The 22088-nt window shown below is 42.6% G+C and overlaps 1 protein-coding gene across 2 annotated transcripts in view; it reads left to right on the top strand.

Annotated features, from left to right (window-relative positions):
- The first annotated feature begins 559 nt into the window (after positions 1-559).
- Positions 560-22088, top strand: part of LOC128766242 (receptor tyrosine-protein kinase erbB-4-like) — a 228639-nt gene continuing 207110 nt past the window's right edge. For both annotated transcript variants that reach the window (XM_053877738.1, XM_053877737.1), the window contains exon 1: positions 560-888. In XM_053877738.1, the coding sequence (XP_053733713.1) occupies positions 810-888 (79 nt within the window). In that variant the 5' untranslated portion in view covers positions 560-809. The remainder of the gene's footprint in view (positions 889-22088) is intronic.

The following is a 22088-nucleotide window of genomic DNA, read 5'->3' as shown; positions in this document are numbered from 1 at the left end:
TGAACTAGATAGGGCAGAAAAAAGGGGGCGTGATCAGGGCAGTAAGAGATCACTTCTACCACATAAGTTACAATAATGAAAAGAAAACTTGACTTCTGAATGGGAGACCTGGTGGTGTTGTGTTCATGTGCTGTCGGGCCAACATTGAGTCTTCAGATCATGAAATCCGTTCCTGGTTTGTGGAGTGTTTGGACACCTGACTTGGGATTTGTGTACAACTGAAACCACAACCTCTTCCGTATTAAAAATATTTTATCTAATATAAAGTAAGCTGCTGTAAAACTCAACTTCATGAACAGTTAGACGTCGATATCATCTCCGTGCCTCGTGTCGTTTATCTTACCGCCTCCATCTCTGTTGAGTTGGAAGTGACAGGTGCAACGCCGCAGACGTATAAAGTCGGAGGGTCTGGCATATTGTGCCAACCAATGGTGGCGCTTGGGTGGCGGATTCTGAGCTGACAGACAGGCACCTGCGCCAATCACAGCCTCCCTAGGAGGAGTTAGTGGGCATGGAGGTGTGTCTGAAAAAAACACACAAGTCTGTGGACGCATTAACTGTATCCAAGTCGATGAGTAACGCATGAAGAGTGGTTAACACTGTTTAGGAAACACTGGAAATAAACACACCGGCTAGGAAATCACGTGCATACCTGCAGACGCGGAGGCGGGGGGAGCTCCGGAAACCAGGCGGACAAACTTAAGTGTGAACTCCCTGAAGTCGCAGCCCGAACTGCATTTTGGCTGCTGCGAAAGGAGGATACGCCGCTGGACATGTGAATACAAGGGGGATATTTGCCAAACGCAACGATGAAACCAACGGCTGCTCTGTGTTGCATCGAGTTTCTCCTAACTTGCGTCTTGTTTGGCTCAAGCTCGTCGCAGTCAGGTGAGTGGACGCCGTCTTGTGTTCCGCGCGCGTCTCTGGAGCGGAGCGCAGCGCACGGAGCGCAGCGTTCCAGCCGCCGTTTTCCCTGCTGGATGTGGGGTTTCTCCTCAAATATAAACCACCGTTTACAGCCAAACCGAATCGTGTCACTGCCTAGACACTCAGCTGCGTGTCACGGAGACGCAGATGTCTCGACGCGTTGTGCCATTTGCGCAGAGTTGAATGAATCGGTGAGTTGTGTGTGTACAGAAGTGCATTGTTCATGGTTCGTACACGCGTGTCATTTGGAGACAGCGTGGTCAAACAAGCAGCACAGTGGACCCTCCTGCTGCATCACAGACCCTCGCCTGTCTCATCCGTGAGCCTTCCCTGGCACAGAAAACTTCCCCTGCCACCGCTGCCTGCGACTGTTTGAATGAACGTTGATATTTGTTTTAAGATTCTCGAGTGCTGCCATTGCGAGTTTTGTCACTTTTAAGTTGCTGCCACGTTCAACAGTGGTGACGCACGGTGATGGAGAGGAGTCCGTGCGCGCCGGGGAGCGCGATGGTTTGCAGCGAAATTGCACGACTCTTTATTTTACGGCGACACCCTGCAGGGATCATGTGCGGCGCAGTTGGAGCAGCCAGCGTGGTGCGGTGGCAGTACCGCGGGTTTGGAGCAGTGGCGCTCTTCGCGCGCGGGGGGGACAGTTGGTGCGCAACAGCCGTGAGAATATCATCAGCGCCGTTGAACAGAAAATTTAGGCCAGGAATAGAAATGCTCATTTTTTTATCTGATCAGTGAGTCTGTATTTCTTGCCCTTTATTCGTGTTAGTTCATTCAGCTTGGCACACCATTTCCAAATAACTCTATTTGCAGAGGAAGAGTGGTTTTGGCTGCAAACATTTCAGACAAAACTTTGTTGATTTAACGGGCATCAGTGCTGCAGAAACATAATGAAATATGTTCCCTTGGACTGTAAACTTTCAGATATATCAAACACATCAACAATGCTTTTGTGATTTCAGTTGAATAAGTGGCAAATATCCGAGATACACTGTGATACAACTTACTTACATAGTCCTTACAGCTGTCACATGTTCATGTGCTGATTCCAAAGCATTTTTGCTCTTTATAAAAATGTAGGCTAAAACAAGATTAGTTCAAGTTTCTTTTTTCTATTGTCACTTTTTCTATAAAACTGTAAACACAGCTGGAACAGACAAGGTACATATGTGCATTTCTCTGTCTCATTCACACATGCTTTAAGTGCATGGATGTGAGCTTCCATCGTCCATGATGAGTCATTGAAGGCTTCAGTCTTAAGTGGGTCTATATGAAATATTCTATAACATCTGTGTCGACCCTCTCGAGCAGGTTTTTTCAACAACCTCAGTCAATGCAATAAAGAAAAACATGTTATTTTCAATGCTGCAGAGCTAATCTTTGTTTCTCATCCGTGTATCTGCTTGAGCTGAAGAACATTTTGAGCTACATTCGGGTGCTCTTTTTTTTAGGAGCATGTGTACATTATACTCTCAGGAGTTTAGTCCTCACTTCCTCATGGTTATTTGGAAATCACCTAAAGGAGGATTATTAAACATCTGCCTGTGGTTTTGTCGTCCTACTATTCGGATAATAGCTTTGCTGCTTCATCAATCTGAAAATCCTGAAGTGATTCAAGCCCTCTGTTCAACCCGGACAGCAAAAGTTACGATTACCAATAAACTCTGCACAGCAAGATTTGTGCTGTTTGTCTCACGGTTTTCATTTCATCTCTTTCTTATCAATGGATTGACTTGAATTTCACAACATCTCTGGTCATTATTGGAGTTTATCATGACGTCTGTGCACAAACTTAACTTAGTTTTTGGGGGACCTAGGGCAGGCCACATGTCAATGAACCGCTCTCACCAACACACAAGCCTTTAGAGTCAACAATGAGTGCACGTTTTTGGACTGTGGGAGGAAACCAGAGCACCATATAAGCATGGGGTAACATACAGTTGTTTAGTGATATCTAATAAATCTACCATTTATTCTAGTGACAATGCAAATAATACATCTGTATGTGCTTGTGTGAAGCTCTGGTTTCCTCCCACATCTCAAAATCTTTGGTTGTTTCGTACCTTAAGTAATACTTATTTCTGTGACCTTGGTGAATAAGGATGCGGTCAGCAATAAAGCCTTTTTGTTTCTTCAAATTTGGACTTTTGTTTCTGCTGCAAGCACAATTGCCTTTTTTATTTTCCCCATTAAGAACACAAACCTCTTGGAATACGCCGCTGTCACATCTGAAACAGTGAGCAAAGATGGCAATTAATACAGGCATTCAACTTCCCAGTCTCTGTTTCTACGTATAAAGGCGGCTCTTGATGTGTCCTGTACGCAGAGTTAAATGAACAGGCTGACTGTTTGGCTTCTTGAATGTGCTTTCTTCTCTCTTTCTTGCACCCTCACACTGACAATCCTGTATGTTAATTGTTGCCAGAGAATGGTGTCACGAGCCCACACAGTTTCGCTTTGTCTCACTGTCATGTGTTTGCCTGCTCCTGTCCCTTAAAGGAGCTTTGACTCTCTATTACAGTGATTTTCATGAAGGGCAGAGTCGTCTTAATGATGCATTGACCCACTTCCCTGCACAAAAAGACGAATAATGAACTTTACTTTAGTCCCCAGATGCTGTGTGAATCTTTTGCTGTTCATAGTCCGACATTTTATAAAGCATTTACTGTGAGTCGCATGATCTCTTTATTTTGGAATCTGTTGAAAATATATGTAAAACCTTTTAGATTGCACCAATATAAACTGGTCATGAGTGTAACTTCATGGAAAAGTGCTGTTTGACCTGTGAGTGTTCCATCTTATGAGTCCACAGCTTTTCTGCATTGAGTTGAGAGCTAAAATTCAGATGTAGAATGGGCTTCAGACACACAAGCCAACACCACCATGGTGGCAGGACGTTGTAGATCAATAAAGTTTTCCTATTTGAACATGAACATTATGACTGACGGATAGTCATGACCTGATGAGGCATCATGAGACAAGCTCAGGAGGATTCATTGTGCGTTTTCGAATGCAAATATTTAAAGAGATGAGACTGCCATCTAGTGGGCTCTGAAAATGTGGACACTGTTCCATGAAGCCTCAGCAGCCCAACACTCTGTATAGCAACCACGGAGTGAAGCAGGTTATGCAACTGGGTGCTTGTTTATGCATGTGAAATTTTCAAGTCTTTAAGAACTGGCTTGAATTGTCTAGTCATCAGTTCCCTAGTTTCACCTGGATTCTCGAGCGCCAGCATCTGGTGTATGTAGTAAAGTAGCTCCAACTGCCACCTGCTGTCTGATTGAGCTCACTGCTGGCATTATTTCAAACTCAAATCTCATGGATACAATACATTTAGGTCAATAATATAGGTGGGTGGGTGTTTGTGACTTAGTTGAGGTGTGACCTCAGTGGAGTTTCTAGTATTTAAGGGTGTAATAATGATCAAAACCTTGAACCTGGAAAGCTTGTTTGTGCGGTGAAACTGGTGTGAGTGCACCCAATGTGATGCCTCGGTCAAGCTGGCCATACTGGTCACGAGGTGAGACGTGGTCATAGCTTTCAGAACTGGTAGAAGAAGCGCAGACCTCCACCAAGCCGCTCATTTGAAGCTCATTCTTGATGTGCTGTTGGTCTCCAGTGATATCATTAGGTGCTGCACGCCGGGGTCATTGCTGCAGTCAAGTGATGTTGGCGACGCTAATGCAATATGGGATGAACAACAACACAGTTTGGCGGCACAGCCACATGAAAGTTGGATACTGCGTTTCCAAAAAAGTCATGTTGTTTTTTTTTTTTCCTTCTGATCGCAGCAGACAGCTCTCACTGTAGACAAATATCCGTCTAAAGATGAAATCCATTTTCAATGGAAAATAAAAAGGGATGGCCCCCAAGGGTCGTTTTGCCATTGTAACCCTGTTTATTTTCAGTAGTATTAAAAAATTCAGACACTTCTGAATGCACCATCTGAGATACGTGCTATGCAGGCTTTTAGCTAGGATTTTGATACAGGTACAGATTTTGATGCAAAACAAAGCTGTAAATCTATTTGTAACAAAATAACTTGATAAACAACAAATAAACAAGCATCTGAGTCAAATAACAAACATTAATAGGCTTTATATATATATATATATATATATATATATATATATATATATATATATATATATATATATATATATATATAGCATTTTAATGATTTGTTATGAACCTGGTTTTGTAAAAAGAATTTGCCCAAGAAGCCTATGTAATTATTTTTTAAAAACTTTTTCCATCTGACAATGCATTTGTCATTTATTTCCATCATCCACCTTATGACTTTCATTAAATGGATTGAAACAATAGTCCACAGCACCAAGTCTCACGCCACAAGGGTTTGCATGAATCCTGTCGTCTCACTCCAGTGAGGGAATAAGTCCTGCGCTCACTGAGTGATGGCAGTGGTCGGGATGTTTTCGACTCGATGGGAAATAAGACTGAAGAAGACAGGCCTGACAAGGGAGGACAATCTAGATTGTTCAAGGTGCAGGAGGCTGAATTGATGTGGCAACCCATGATGGAAAATGTTGAAAGTGGGCCAACGTGTGGGGGCTAAAAAAGAGGCCATCATAAGTTACCCTCAAGGCCCATTTATACTCTCTTTACGTACGAAAATGTACCAGTCCTTTTCAAATGATGTTACCGTCGCTGATCACACACGCCCTGAGTTATTTACATTGGTTTTGCTGTTCCCCAATATGTCCACCGAGGGACGTTAGAGTCAAAAGTTTATGACGACAACAAACTCCAAAACAAACATGGCAACTGTGAAAGAAGTATTGATAAGGTACCTCTTCCACAAAAGACGCAACAGAGGCAACGTTGTGTGGTCGTCGGTGAAGTTGTAGAATATATTGCGACTGAACGATAGAGAATTTCCACCATTGTTATGTCTTCCTCGTGTATCGTATGATAGTCACAGCAACACTGCCCTCATGGTTTCTGGCAGTACTGCCCTGTTTCGTTCGTATCCATCAGCTTTGTGGAAACATTCAGAAATACGAAGAACGGACAGGAGTTTCCATGTCCGTACGGAACATAAATGCTCCTAAAAACGTCTGACACATAATAGCACTCTAAGGGGTCGGACGGATGCAGTAGTTCAGATTTGGCTAGCAAAGTCTGAAAATAAAAACTGCGTCTTAAGCGACCTGGCAACCAGTATATGTTGAGAAGTAAATGAACATAAGTTACTTGAGCGAAGATGCCATCCTTCTACCCACACACCATTTTGTCATGCCAAAATATATTAGCTGCCGGCGATTTAAAAAGATTCAGCTTCCTTGTCTCAGGGATTTCACCTTGAAGCCAGATGAAAAATTAGTTAAAAAAAAAAAAAGCTTCTGTCTGTGCTGACTAGACGCGAGTGTAATAGTGCGGGCGGTGGAAACCATTAATTTTCCCATAAGTCTCAACAACAAACTGCTTTTCAAACACATCAATAATTTAGTACCCACAATGCATCCACGCTACCCCCTTATGAAAAATCTCTTTCATATTGCTACAAGGACTAAAGCAGCGGCACGCTCGATCGTTGGTCTGACCCCTTTTGTTCCTTCGCTCTGTTTTTCTCCTGCAATATTACTGTAATAATCTTAATAACTTTCACTGGGATTTAGAACTTCCCGTCTCAAATCAGTCAAGAACAAAAAAGACTTATTCCGCGTAATTCTTAAAGACTCCTAACATTTATATTTCTGCATTTCGACCTGTTCATGATTTGCACTTCCTGCCGGCAGCAGGAGTGATTGGATCATATCGAGTGTGACCTTTTCACGCCGCACAGCAACATTCAGCTAATGCAGTTATCAAAGCAGAATGCATGCGCCTTGATTTGGCCATGTGTCATTGTCAGTGGCGTTTGATTCTTCAGCAAATAGGTCCTGATTGGATTGCCACTTTTGATTTCTACCGCTTATTAGGAAAAATAGATGCATATTTTGTATCCGACTTGAATGTCGCATTTCGGAAAATACGTATATATGAGCACATCTGTATATTTATTTTGCAAATGGGAAATAAATGCGAGACCGAGTGGCGCAGAAGCATTTAATGGAGTTGGTGTGAGTTGAAAAAAATAAAAATGAAATATATGTCATCTGCCAGTGGGAGGCTTCTTTCATATGCAAATCGGCATTTGAATCATAACTGCTGCCATTCTGATAGAAGTCCTAATGATGAAAAACCTGATGAGTCTGTCTAATGTAAAAATAACATCGAATGAGGTGTTGAATATTACGCTTTGTTTCATGGGTTATGATCGAAAGTGGCGGTGGGTTTCCCAAGCTCTTTACGCTGCAGTGGATCACCAGGTGAACTCATGCTAGTTTGTGGTGCTGCTAAGAGGCGTGCAAATAAGACCAGACACTCGCTCTTTGTCTTGCTTCAACAACGTATATTTGGCTGAGTAAATGACAGCAAGAAGCTGGAACTTCCGCTGTGATGTCTGTGTATGTGGAGACAGCTCCCTCAGTCCCTCACTCTTTCTCTCTCTCTCTCTGGGGGCGTTAGAGAACAGTAGAGCTGCCTGAAAACACTTGATTTAAATGTATTTCCCAACAAGTCATTGCAAAATTCAAGTTCAGGTACTTATTCAGGTACTTATACTTGAAGCAACTCATCAAAAAACCACTGGAAAATAAAAGCCACCATGCTGTCAGAATTATTTTTTTTTATATATATCTGTGCATATTTTCAGACAGTAAAAAGAATTTTAATTTTTTTTATCCTGGAGACTTGACTTCCTATCCGATTGCACTCTGTTTCTCTTGGGAATGGTGGCAGCAAAAAGGCTGTGTAAAGGGGTCTACACACATAAGGATTTTCAAAATTTTTTGTGATTTTTTTCTCATCTGTTTTTCATCGCAACAAACAGAAAACACAACATGGTGGAAGTGCACATGATCATTGCGGATTTAGGTGTGTTTTCATCGGAAAAATCTAGAGGGGCACATCACAATAACACAGTGACAGAAACACTTCCGCTGCTGGCAGAGCTAAAGTTCACGCATGCCACCTGGACTCCTGAGTAAGCATTATATTTCCAGTACGTTCAGGATGTTCTTAAAATGATTTCACTTGACTTGACTTGGCCCACAGGCCTTGACTTTGACACACATGGTCTCAGTCATATTTAATATCCATCTGCCTTTGGAGACAACGTTCGATACACGTTTTTTTGATCACACGCATCAGAATAACATTTATGAAAACACATCTGATCAAAGTGAAATGAGAAATATGTTGATCTTAATCTTGCTTATTTCAAATATTTTTAATAAAACCAGTTGCATCTGGCTGTAAACCTGAGTTATTAGCAGGATTTATGTCATTGGTCCGAATGCAGATCTTATGATCAAATGACCAAGAAACACTGACAAAAACTTTTATCACTTCCATGGATTTGTTGTTTTCTGGTACAAGAGCTACTGTAATAATGATGGCTTGACCCCGCTATGTGTTCCGCAGCACTTATTTTGAGGTCAAGTCAGACTTGCCTTTCAACCGTGATACCTATGTGTGTGCTGCGGAGCATGGAAGATTAAAGATAATGGGATTGAAAAAAAAATCCTTTGATCATATTGGTCAGGTGAAGCACGAGTCTTGCATCAAACCCACATTTACAGATATGGAGGGAAGGCATGTGGAAGTCACTGGACAGTGTGAAGGGCAAGGCTGTGTAACGTCCACGCCAGTCTTTGTGGACTCAACTATCATGTTGTGTGAGAAGCAACAGCGCGCGTCAGGAGATGTTGTCTTTTGAGGCGAGGGCTGCGACAAGGCCAGGTACACCTCATTGATATTTCTAGGCTTCCCAGATGACAAAGGAGTGAAAATCAATAATGGTGGTGCAATTTTGGAGGAAAGGAAGATGGGACACATGCTGCTTTTGACTTTTTTGTCACGTCCTGTAAACTCCAGTGCGAGTGTCTGAGACAGGCCAGCGATGGTGTGTATTTACCAAGCACAGCTGTTATTTGATGGTAATCTAAATATGTGTTGGTTGGTGATGCAAGTGGCGTCAATGATTTCATGTACAGTAGTAGCAGTTTATTTGTTCCCCTCCCGGCGCAGTTCCAGCACAGTCCCAGGCGACTCCCAGCACATTTCCAGCCGACTTCTAGCAGAATTCCAGCACAGTTCCAGCCACTGGAATGACCCCTCTTTCCTTGAGTGAGTGTCTTTGAATAATGTCAACTCTACTCATTGCGCTACGGGGTGTGAACTGAACTGAAGGTGGCGCTTTCTCTTCAAACACAAAGCCCAGAGTGACTAGTGAAAGTTGGTCTCACACCAACTTCGGTAGCACTACTACGACTGTAGCGCACTGAGCTTTTCAAAAGGATTTGGGGGTCACATTTTAGTTCGACAGAAATCCATGAACAAGAATGATGTTTTTCATCTTTTCATCTTTACATAGTGAATCAAATTATTGAGTAATTTTTCTGCCATTTTGAGGTGTTGTTGGGAATTTTTATTTCATCTTTGAAGTGGAAATTCAGTATCTTATTAGTATGTTGTTTATGTGTAAGCCATGCTTGAGTGGACCTTTAAATGGTAAGTCGGTCTCATTGAGAGCAGAAGCACACACGCTTGGAGCATGACTCACTCAGACAAGATCAGAGAGAAATTGCGGAATCGAGTTCAAAGAGCGTTTTCTCTGTTTCAGCACTGGTTTTAAAATCAGCAGTTTAATTTTTCCTTCACCACAATGTACATTGTAGCTTCTACTTTGTTTCTATCGTTCTCAAGGACAAATGCTGGAAGACAGATCTGACACACTATCAACAGAACTTTCATTTTAAACACTTGTGACCACCTCTAGAAACAGTTGCTTAGACGATAGTTTCAAAGGAGTTTTCAGCCTCGTGATAAATTGTAATTGTCAGGGACCATGTGTGCACAGAACCCAAGTCCGAATGGTGACCAGCAGCAAAGAGACTCAACATCGAGAATAAGTTTGAACAACTCAGTAATTCACAAAATAACACAAATGAGCAGACAGAAGGAAGAACCAAGGGCGTCACCGAACCGAGAGAAAACACGATTAGAACAGAGTATCAATAAATCTAGGAACAGAGAGCAGACAAGAATCAGATAAGAATAAAGAAGAGTACACAAAAGTCACAAACACAAAATACGGTCAGAAATACTAACAGTAAAATACAACAGAAAGTCACATGGTGGTCAAAACTCATGCACCGGGAAAATGGGAGGAAGAAGTACAACAGTTCCGACGCCACAGCCGGTCTCAGCGCCTGTCTGGAAAATAACGGTAGTTGAATATTTGAGAGGTTTGCACTTATAATCTCCATATTCTTCAGTTTATTTTGTTTTAATATTTAGTTTAAAGTTTACTAAAAGCAAATTCTCAGATCTCACACCTACATAAACCCACTTAACTACCTAACCAGTGTTCCCACTGGTCTATTCTCTCGTCAAGTGTTGCGTTGCTGGTTCATGGTTGTTTACGAAATCATGAAGTACCCCCAGAGAGTTATAACCCAGTATCATGTGTGGAGGGATGTACCCTTGCCCACTGCCCTTCTAGACCAAAAATGGAAAAATCCCAAATTTCGCTGTGCCTCCAAACTTCAAACTTAACTTCTCCTGGTTTAACAACGATCCTAGACCAGCTGCCCTCAAGTCAGACCCCCAGTGTGTCAACTGCTTGCAGACATGCAAGGTAAGCCATGCACAGCACACGCCATGATACCTTGAACCAGAACCAGAGATAGACAAAATACCCACCTTTGTTTGGCTGTGATGTGAGCTGTCTTGGGATGCTCTGCCATCCTCAGTCATCGCCGGTTAGCTCGCCAATTATGGTGTTGACAAAATGTGTCAACCATGTAGGAGCTAGGTTGACATCAAATAACGCTGGACAGAACACTCTGACACCAGATAACAGTCTGTCGACCAAACGTCACACACATGTATCCACCACAGGACCAACCATCAATGGCATCTCACCGATTAAACAGCAGCAAGCCTTGCCATTAAACCTGTAATCTATCAACATTCGGCTCCATACAGACCGGCGTCACTATATTGAATGACGAATGCTAAATTCAACTGGGTTAAAAATACAGACCAGAGCAATTAGGAGTTTTCTGTTTCTGTCGAGGGGAAGTCATTTAGGTCTGTGTGTTTCCCCCCCCACCAGCAAATGTAGCTGCACCACCAGATATAGCTCCCAGCGCGAAGAGTATCACTGTCCTCGCAGCTGCCGCCGCTGTGGTGTTACAGGGAGGTGGATGCATATGTTGAGCCGGTTCGACCGTGAGATCAGCAGACAATGTGAATGAGCTTGCTGATCATTGTTTTCTTTACCGTGGATTTGTAACAAGAAATGATATGTCCATTTAGGACTTGTAGCTGAAAGGTGATTTTTGTCTGGATTGGATTCCATTGCGTGGTTGAAAAAACATTTTTCAAAGTGAGTATGAAGCTATTGTCCTCCACATTTTGCACATTGGGTTGCAGGGGTGAAGGGCCCTCGGCTTCCGTCTTTCCTGAATTGTCTCCAGCTCTGATGCGCCAATAGCACCTGGGATAAATGTGAGATCTTGGATTGTGTTCTGGCCCTATTCTGAGGCCTCATTTTCTAGAGGCGCGAGTCACCGGTACTGGCAACCATTAAGGGTGAATCCAGAAACCTGTACTGCGATCAGCCCGGTGCCCCTTTAAATTCAACCCATTCTCGCTCCCAAGGTGTCAATGACCAACAATTTTTGTTAACACCGATGTCATTCTTCCGCACTGCGTGATGATGCACAGACGCTTCAATGGAGGAAAATTCCCTTCCACTATGATTTTCCAAAAGGTGCGGCTGAAATCATCACCGTCATCACTTCTGCGATGCAGATTTCACTTGGTATGTATAGCACCATTTGTGGCGCTCCCCCTTTTGTGACCTTCAATGAAGGTTGTTTTATGCTTTTTTGTTTATGTGCCAACTGACACTGTGAAGTAAAAAGCAAAAAAAGCGCCATCCAATGGCAAGCTCTAACCCTAACCTCCATCATTCATGTGACATGTAGCTCACGGTGTCAGGATTTGCTGCAGAATGCAGAACATGTTGGTCTCAGCCTAAATGCATCTACATGCAGGTGGACGCAGATGTCCAATACTTGCTACTTGGTGCCGTTGGAGTGAGAATGTGTTGTTTAATGATAACTTTAGAGGCCACTGCCCCATTTGAAGCTCATGTGGGCCACGTAAAGTCAATTGGGCGGCCAAATTTGGCCCACATTTATGTGTATATTTATGTACCCAAATGATGTTTGGAAATAGCTATTAAGTTCAGCCAAATAGCAATAGGGTTTTTTAAAATGAAGGTTTAGGTATTTTGACACAACTGACCTTTCTTTTCTCAAGTCATGCAAATGTTTGTAAGTGGAGCCCTGAAACACCCGAGCTGCACCTTGAACTCATCTTGTATATAAAGACGCTCTTGATCCCTTGAGCTGTCGCCGCGTCACACAACACCCTGTCGTCCTCCTCCTGCTCTGTCGGCAGCTCCACCAAATTTTGAAGGTTGTGAATTGCGGTGACAAAAGCTTTAGGAAGCGCGAACATCCCCTCCGTGTGCGTCTGCGTGTGGTGACTGTCACCGCTGCTCTTCGGATGGTTGGAGGGATTGACGGTGACTGACAGACGCAGAGACTCTCTCTGCTCCGTTGTCGTTGTTACTCTGCCTCTGCCTGTCTTCCGCCTTCATCTGGGGCTTTGTGCGCCTCCACGCACAATGCAAAAGCTTTAAAATGACAAAGGAAATTATAGCTAATCTTTGTTAAGACACACTCATTACCGCCTCGGTTTAGGATGAGAGCTCCATGATAAGTCTAGCATGTGTTCCACTTTCGCCGCCTGACATATTGGAGTGATGTTTTTTTTTTTATTTAGCTTTTGTGTTATTTCCCCGTTCCCGCTTCAAGTTAATAACGGTGGCCATGAAAGGATGATAACAAGCTGACAACTTTCCGCATGAAAGACAAGCTCCACCTTCAAATTAGCCTTTCATAGCGTGGGTTGGCTCCTGAACCCTCGCCGTCTCCTTCCTCCATTCGTAATCCCTTCTAAAGTATTCACTGCTCATCTGCGTGTACAATGCGATTACAAATGGGCTTTAAGTGATATCAGATATAGCATGTTGGAAGACATGTTGTTTCAGGGGGTTGAAGCTGCTCACCTCTTGTCTTTACCCGTGTTCTTTTTTCATTCAACCTTAGCTGGGTGTTCAGTGGGAGGGATTAGGATTGTTGTCAGTGTCGGCCGGGATCAGTGTCGGGACTGATCCAGGCCCGAAATGACTGGATCGGGTATGAGATTATCGGTCATTCGATACGATCCATAAACCCAAATATCCTCAACTTCTCCCGACGTGCCAAAATGTTTCATTTATTTATTTATTTTATGATGGTGCCTCGAACAACGTGTATACCGTGGTTATTTGTCATTGGAAGCTTCACTTTTTAATAAAGCCAAAACAGTTGTGCATAACTTCAGTGGTGTGGTGCGTTTTGGTGTCAGTGTTAACTTGTACACATCCATAAACATTTGTGAGTGACCAGTTTACAGTATCAGATCGGTGTCACCTGATCTTCACGGCTTCAGTATCGGATGTCAAAAAGTGACTACTGAGCCATCCCGAGTGATGCCCCTGCATGCTACTCTACCTGGTCGATTTTTCTCTCGCGTTGGTGGAAAGGCAGTGGCGTCCTTTAAAATGAGCCACTTGGCGTTTGTGACCTGTTATAAATGAGTTTGCAGTCCATCACGGCAGCTGTAAGGAGACATCTGGGATTGAGGGAACTCGAGTGAGGACACGGAGAGACAGAGAGCGGAAGAGAGCACTTAGTTAGCCAACAGTTCTGTGAAGGGGTAAAAAAAAGGCTGTATTTCACAGCAACATTCAACGTTATCTCAATGAAATGAAAATGTATTGGAGAGGAAGCAAGTTCATTACAAGTATTGCTGCAGGTTTTAAGTGGAAGTTAACTAAAAGAGACATTTTAATCCTTTTGTACTTATGGTTTTTAACTTCAACTTTATTTTTTTGCTCTCACTTTAATGTCCAACTTCCACCTGCCATAATATCAATCAGGGATCAGGATTTTTTGCTGCCGATCACCGATATCGATCACATGGATTGACAATGATGTGAAAAAATGAATTTTAAATCATTTGAACACGTTTTTATATACGTCTGCGAGGTGGCAAAAAATAGAAAAACCTTGCTGAATGCAGCAATTATTCTGTCAAAAGGACAACTGAAAAACATTTAATTCAGTGTGAGACATCGTAGGTGAATCTCTACAGACTGTGTTATGTCCACGGAATATTTACATACTGTAGAGGGACTCTGAGACAGAGAGCACTGCATTTATTTACTTTCCACTCCAGATATTTTCAAAAGTTTCAGATTCAAGTGGCTGAAGAACGCTGCGCCTGACTCCAAAATGGCAGCAGATCCGGTCGTTTCTGTTTCTGTCTGCTGCACACGGAACAGCGGTTTCACTTTCAAAAAATGGCGTGTTTATTTTGAAGGCGCTTCCCTGCACAGCATTTTCCGGTGCATGCGCTGCAGGATGCAAACTTCACATTACAGATTGAACAAAGCTACACAGCAGACATGAGTAGGAAGGAGCGGACGTGTCACAACCAGCGGGGCTTCATCAGAGCGCGGGCTGTCACATGTGATCAGTTGTTGTGATCGGCAGTGACAGGTCGGAATCGGCATTCACCGATCACGCTGAAATCGGTTGATCATGATCGGTGACCGGTCGATTGGAGCATCCCCAATATCAATATTTCAAAGATGCCAAATATGATCTGATTATATGGATATAAAGTAAATGATGAAATTGAACAGCTTGGCGGAGATCTGGACTCTCCCTGTACTTTTTTTTTTGCATATAATTCAGTCATACGCTGCATGACACACTTGTGTTTGACATGTCAAATGTGAAATCATTCCCTCACAAACTCAGCGTCTATTTTTAATCGTCGTCTTCTCCATTAGACTTAAAACTCTCCTGAAAGCAGACTATCAAGAACCATTTCAAGCTGTATATCCATCAACGCTGGGGGAAAAAAAGGAGCAGTCACCTTGCGGCACCCAGGAAATGGGAAGGCCTCTTTTCCTGGATGTAAAGGTACATAAAGCACAGGATGAGAGGAGCAGAAAGGCAATTGACCTTGGCTGCTTTTGGGGGTTGGCAATATAGCCACCTGGATGGATGCATTGGTTCTGCAGAAAGTGCAGGGGGAGAACAAAAGGAAGGCTGCTGACAGAGACTCTTTTAGTGGGGAAAAGCAGAATTAGCATCATTGGATTTTTGACAAAAAAGGTTAAGCTTCTGTTTGCTTAATTCACCAGTGGGTGCCTTTATGATATATTGCCATATTATCTGACCAGTGTGTCTGGCACCAGTAATCTGAAATATGAACCCAGAGGAACTGCCGTCCACCACCCCGCTTTAACTGCCATCTGAGTGAGCAATAACGGGCGCTTCTGAGAAGACATATGCACCTTTAAACCCATAAAATGACCATCAGTTTGCCATGATGACTCTTATATAGGAGAACTACTAACCATACGCCTGCGTTTATACTGTGGTCAGAATTGATGTACACACTGGAGTGACTGAGTGGAGGAAGATACAGATGGTTCTGCTGCTGTTTTCTCTTTTGTCAACAGATTTAGTGTATAAAAGCACTGAAATCAAGTGAGGAACAAAGCAGGGATGGCAGTGACATTGTTTGTTTGTATAGAATAAAGACAAGGGTTAGGGTTCTTTCAGACAAACCCTTTACAGATAAGCCACGGTTTAAAGTTATTAGTAATAGTATGCAATTATTGACCAAAGAGTTTTAAGTTTACTCTTATAATTAAAGCAAGAAACAGACGTTTTTATTTATATATTTTTATTTTTTATGTTTTATTGGCTAGATAATGATGAAATGGCATTTAATAATAAAGCAAAAAACGCACAACATATACATGAATATCGTGGAAAATAATATTAACAGCAAACAAACCAAACCCCTTCACCCCACCGTCAATTTTTTTTTTTTTCCATCCTGGCAATACCCTTAGATTTCTAATATAAATCATTAAGATATCCATGTGCGACAAAATGTGTCCCTCATTGTAATACTGAAAGGAGATACACGACGTCCACCAACCAGTGCCCTGTGCAAACACAGACACTGGTCACTTGTTTCCGAGAGAAGGCTACAGTTCAATGCCTATCAATAGAGTAAAGGCTTATTTACGCTTTAGCCTGACCGTTTCTTATTGGTCAGCCGTTTTTCACTCCAACCCCAGCCACCTCAACATTACCCACGGAGGCTGCTGTCCGTGCTTTGTGATCATTTCGTTCGTATTCTTGTACGTTTCCTCAAAGCTTACGTATATGGACCAGATGGTACAGTTCCACCAGAAACCACTGGGGGCAGTGTTGCTGTTACTAACCGATATGTAGATCTGATGAAACAAGATCAAGACAAAACAATCGCAGAAATTCTCCATCCTCCAGTTGTAATGTATTTATCAGCCTCACCGACCACCGCCTCCTACAACGCTGTTTGTGCATGAGGTGCATTGTCAATACTTATTCCACAGTCGCCATGTTTGTTTTGGAGTTGGTCGTTGTCAGAAAGTTTTGACTCTGGGCTGCGCCACCGCTGTATATAGTGGTGAACAGCAATACCATCGTACAGAACACATGGAAGTGTGTAGTCTGCAATGGTAACATCCTTTGAAAAGGACAGGTACACAGACACAGTTCACACCAAGACACGGAGAAACAAAACCTTAATACGATGCAACCTTGCTTAAGAAGAAGCGGTTCAAAATCAGAGACAGTTTTGAAATTCCCTAATGCATTTTTTTTTTTTAGCTCTTAAAAAAACACGTCTGGTTAGAAGGACGTCTTGTCATTGTACTCAAAGTGTTTTCACCCCAAGGAATTGGACCGGCTTGACTTTTTTCCAGTTTGACTGTTGCCCGTTGCGTAGCATGACCTGCTTTTGTCTCTTTTATGAGCCATCTGTGTATGGACTTTGCTTTAACGTGAAAGGAGATTTGTCGGCGCAATCCAGGCCGAAAGTCAACTCCACCGTTTTAACCCCGCTGTGCAAGGCTGTTTACCTGCGACAAGGGTGCTTTATCTCAGCCAGTCGCTGTAGTGCACGAGCAAACACATGGATGGGGATGCGACACATCACGCTGGCTCAGCCCCCTGCCTTTGTTCCAAAAAGGCTCTCATGCTGAGAGACATTATCCCCCGATGGCAAGGTGAATGGGTGGCTGATGTTAGATTATTTGTAGCAGTCATTGAGAGGTGAAAAAAAAAAAGATGGCTTGTCTAAAGAAGGAGCTAATTCCGAGCTGAGAAGGGCAGCCGGGCAGTCCGGTACATGGGAGAAGAGATGTTGCTTGGCAGGGACGGGACATGGGTGAGTGTCGAGGGAGTCCTGGGTAAAGTGGCCGCTATCACAGCAGCTGCTCGGACAATTAATCAGCGGCGGCCCAGAGGGGGAGCCGGGTCTCTGACAGTGACACTTCATTCTGCACAGCAAGCACACACCTGATGACAGGCCCACCCATGGCTTCCTCTCACCTTCTCCGTTTCCCTCTGCTCGCCTGTTATTTTCCTCCGGTCGCCCTCTGTTCTTGTCACGGTCCTCGGAATTCCTGTTCCTCCGCCACCGTTCACTTTCGACTTGTCACTTTTCTGAATTTGTGTCCTCACCTCATCCCCCACTGTAATAAAAGCCCCTCTTTTGGCCTGACAGCTGAGTCTAAACTCTTGAGAGTGGGAGTTCCTTGCAGCGGTGAAGGAGGACGGAAAGATTGGGGCAAGGAGAGGTGAGGGGGGAGAGGGCTGACTGGTGGCTAGGCTTCACCCAAACCACCTTCCCATTCGAGCTCCTGTTCAAGCTTTAATTTCATTCTCTGCACCCCCCTTTGCTGCCCCCCGTGGCTGCAGCCCAGTGATTGATGGATTCAGGTTTGACAGGGCCTGGTCTTCCCGAGAGCGTTAGCAAGGACACTGGTGAGATTTGGACAGATGCTCGGGAGAGGCAGACAGGGGGAGTGAAAGTAAGTGAAGGAGAGTGAAGTTGACTGTGTTGACCAACACTGGCCAGGGCAGTTTTTATCTGACAAAATTCCCATGTTCATTTGTCCAGCCTGCATGTGTTGTTGCAGTGAGTCTACTGTGATGTTTAAACTGCCCAGTTGCTGATGATTCCCATTTTCACGTGTTCATCCTTAATCTTTTTGTGTATTTATTCAGTTAAAAAAGAAATGTAAGTAACAATGAATGCTCAGAAACAAAAATATATTACCTAATTTATATAAATAAATAAAAAAAGTTGCCCACCAACTAATTTGAGAGGAACTCAATTTGGCCAGAAAGGAGGTGTCTCTCCACCCACAAATGTAGAAATGTCAAAAGAAAGCAAAACAAGATAGAAAAAAAGATTTTTAAATTGAAAAAAACACATTGTTATTGTTGTTGATAGTTTTCTGCAAAAGATTAAATATTCGAAAATGTATTGATTTATGATGGCAACAACAACAATTTCATATTTATTTATTTATATTTATTTTATTTATTTATTTAACATAAATTTAGATTGATTGGAAATGAAAATTGAAAATAAGCCTTGTTTGTTAGTTCCTTTTCATGGTCAAATTAATAACAAATCTAGAAATAATAATAATAATAATAGTTATTGTTATTATTCATGTTCATTTCTGGTTTTTGTTCAGTTTTAAACACTGTCTCTGCAGAAAGTACCATATTGAAACTATCAAAAAACTTAGTTTACATCTCTTTGTGTCAGAATAATGCAGGCGTCCTATTAAAAAAAAACGATTTTTCCACCATTTTCATTATGATATTTGAAATTGTGACTCAATATAGTGATGTCCGAAAACATTGTTGATACTCTCTATATGCTTTCTGTATCCCTATTGTGTATTGAGCGCCAGTGAAGTTTATTGATTTGGTCTGTAGTGTACTCCTTGGAGTATCGTTCCAGTAAGCAAACACCCTCTTTACGAAAAAAAAAGAAAAAAAAAAAGCTCACGAGAGGGAACAAGGCCTGCAGTGTCTCTTGGCTGGAGTGTTTTGTCCTGAAGGAGGCTTCTGCCGTGGCTCCCGGCTAATAGGTCCACGTGACCTGCCTGGAGATGAGGAGAGACACTTATCTCATGAACATTGAGTTCGCTCCATTCAGCCATTTGGTCCTGAGCAAGTGCTATTTGTTAAAAGCCACAAAGGATTTGACAAATGTGTAACCACTCGAAGAAAAGCAAACAGACAAGCGGGGAACACAAATATAGGGAACGTTTCAGTCGCATAATAACTCTACCAAACAAAGAAAGATCAGCGACCAGACTTAGACTTAGGGTCTGTTTGTGGCACTAAGATTCATCAAATACTTTTCAGGCTCTGGCATGATTTATTGAAGAGGTATCGCTGCTACATAAACTGTACATGCATTATTAACTTCAGGATACTCCCGACGCATCAAAAATAAATAAAATCCACCCGATTTTTCACTGGCAACGGGTTAAAAAAAAGTAGATTTTTGGTCATTGCGCCCAACAACAGATGTACAACAAATGAATGTCATTGGCTTAAATATTTTACATTGACATAACAGCAGCACTCTTTGTTACGAAGCAAATTCTTTGAACACATGACAATGCACTTGTGTGAAGAAGAAAAAAAAACACATGAGCATCCATTAAACTTGAAAAAAAAATGGAGTGGAAATTAGGGACGCATTTAAAGCTTATCGTAGAGTTGCCTCAGTTCATTTTGGCACTTTATTTTTTTGGCTTTGTACTGACTTGTTCCAGGTTTTACTACACAGAGGGCAAGTTTACACTGCTCAAGTATCAGCTGAGAGCTACTTTGACTGTTTGTGGACACAATTTGCATTTAAATAGCGAACAGTTGTGGTCCAGTGTGGAGTCAAATCCCTCACTCTGAGCTGGCAAGCATGGCTTGGGAAGTTCGGTGCCATCTGCAGATAATGTTGCCGACGGGAGCTGACAATGCACATCTGACTCATGTGGCTTGCTGTTGTGTTCCATTTGCTTTCTTTTTTTTGCATGAAGCAAAAAGAGTTTTTTAACCCTGTGAATGTCACTTTGATTGCTTAACGTCATTGTTTATTACCAAGGAAGGGTAATAAACAAAATGCATTGGGCGACGTGTTTGAGTGTGTTTTTTTTGTACTTAATATTTGGTAATGTTATTGACCTTTTTGTGATTTATTCCTGCTCCAAATTGTTGATGTCTTTTAAGATTCTTAGTGGCTTTAAGATTAGGGAACACACGTGAGCACCTAAAAACTTTAATAAATATATAGAGCGCACCGTTTTGTCACCCAACTAAAAGATAATAGTGTCAACTATTATTAGTATTAGTATTGTTATTTGTGTATTTTTTTCTTTTTTTGTTGTATATTTTATGTAACAGCAATAAATAATAGTGTAAAAATAAATAAATAAAAACTCAATGACTCACCAAATTTTCCCCTTCAGACAGATAAAACAGTGTTCGATGAGACATGGTCCGACTTAATGGCATTATTATTAATACAGTGGTGCCTCGGTTTTCGAACGTCCCGGACTTCAAGCAATTCGAACAAAAATTTCGAGATTTTTTTGCTTCGGACTTTGAACGAAAATCCAGAACTCGAATGCCCCAGAAAAAAGCTGGAAAAAACATAACGTGCGTGGACCGATCAGCTGACCCACGACGCGCTTTGTTATTGTGTATAACAGAGCCTCTGTATGCAGACGTGTCCCGTTAGCTACATTTACTGGCTGTTTTTTCTTCATATTGAGGTGTAAAACCTTTCCTGTCTCCACACTGGACCGTGGTAGAGTGTCACAGGGGAGGTGCTCGCTCTCCACACCTCCACTCCAGGGTTTGATGGAGCTGGGACAGGGATGAGGCGAGTCTGGGACAGAGCGTGACTTGGTTTATGAGTTTGTCACAGCCAAACTGCACAGAAGCGCACATTCAGAGCTGGACACGCACCGGGCACCTCTTCACTTCTGGAGAGACGTCACTCACTCGGCAACCCCTCCCACATGCAGCGGCCACACACATAGAGGAACAGCCACCTGCAGCAGACACTCTACATTCACTCCTACAAAAGACTATTTTAAGGCTTGGAACGCATTATTTCTTTTTCCATTCATTGCAATGGGAAAAATCGATTCATATTTCGGACAAATCGCTTCTTGAACGGCCGTCTGGAGCAGATTGTGGTCGAGAACCGAGGTACCACCGTATTATTATTAAATGAGTAAAATTGGTAACAAAGAAATGGTCATGTTCAATACAGTAACTTATTCTCTGTATGCTCTACTGCTAGAATTCATCAAATGGTTTCACCCAAAAAACGCAGCCCTGATGGACACACGTTGAAAGAATGTGAAATAAGCCTTGTGATTGACATGTGACAAGCGATGCGCTCCAATATTTGCAGCCCAAAAGAGCAGTGTTTTGATCTCCCCTCCATGCTAACTAAGAGCATCCTCCTTCCTCTGCGTGCACAGCGGCGGGTGTCACCCAGCTGTCTCTGAGCCGTGTCGGATCATCAGAGCAATAAACACAACAACGCCATCCTCTGCTCTTACTCCCCGTGTCACCTACCATTCTTGCTTCCTGTCTCGCTCGGAGGCAATGCCATGTCAGTCGGATGAATAAAACATTCCTGTACCAGAGCCCTCCAGCCTGGGAAACGTCAATCTGTCAGTGTAACTTAAGAAAATATCCGACTCGGCCACGGGTGGGAAAACGAATCACGGAGCAGCTGCAAAAAAATGTGGATATTTGCTCTCATTATTTCAAGATAATGGTGTTTGTCTTGGAGCATGACATGTTTCCTCCAAACATGGAGTGAGATATAAAGTTTAAATGACAACATTCTGAATGAAGCCGAACACTTGTAGGGTCACAGGAAGGTGTTTAATTCTACATCTTATAAGGCTCTCGCTGTCCACACAAACTGGTAACATTGCATGGAAATGAAATGACATCACGTTAAGTGTAGTTTGTGGAGGAGGTGAGGAACGCTACCAG

Source organism: Synchiropus splendidus, chromosome 10 (assembly GCF_027744825.2).
Source record: "Synchiropus splendidus isolate RoL2022-P1 chromosome 10, RoL_Sspl_1.0, whole genome shotgun sequence".
Taxonomy (NCBI): Eukaryota; Metazoa; Chordata; class Actinopteri; order Syngnathiformes; family Callionymidae; genus Synchiropus; species Synchiropus splendidus.
This window is presented reverse-complemented; position numbering and strand designations above follow the sequence as displayed.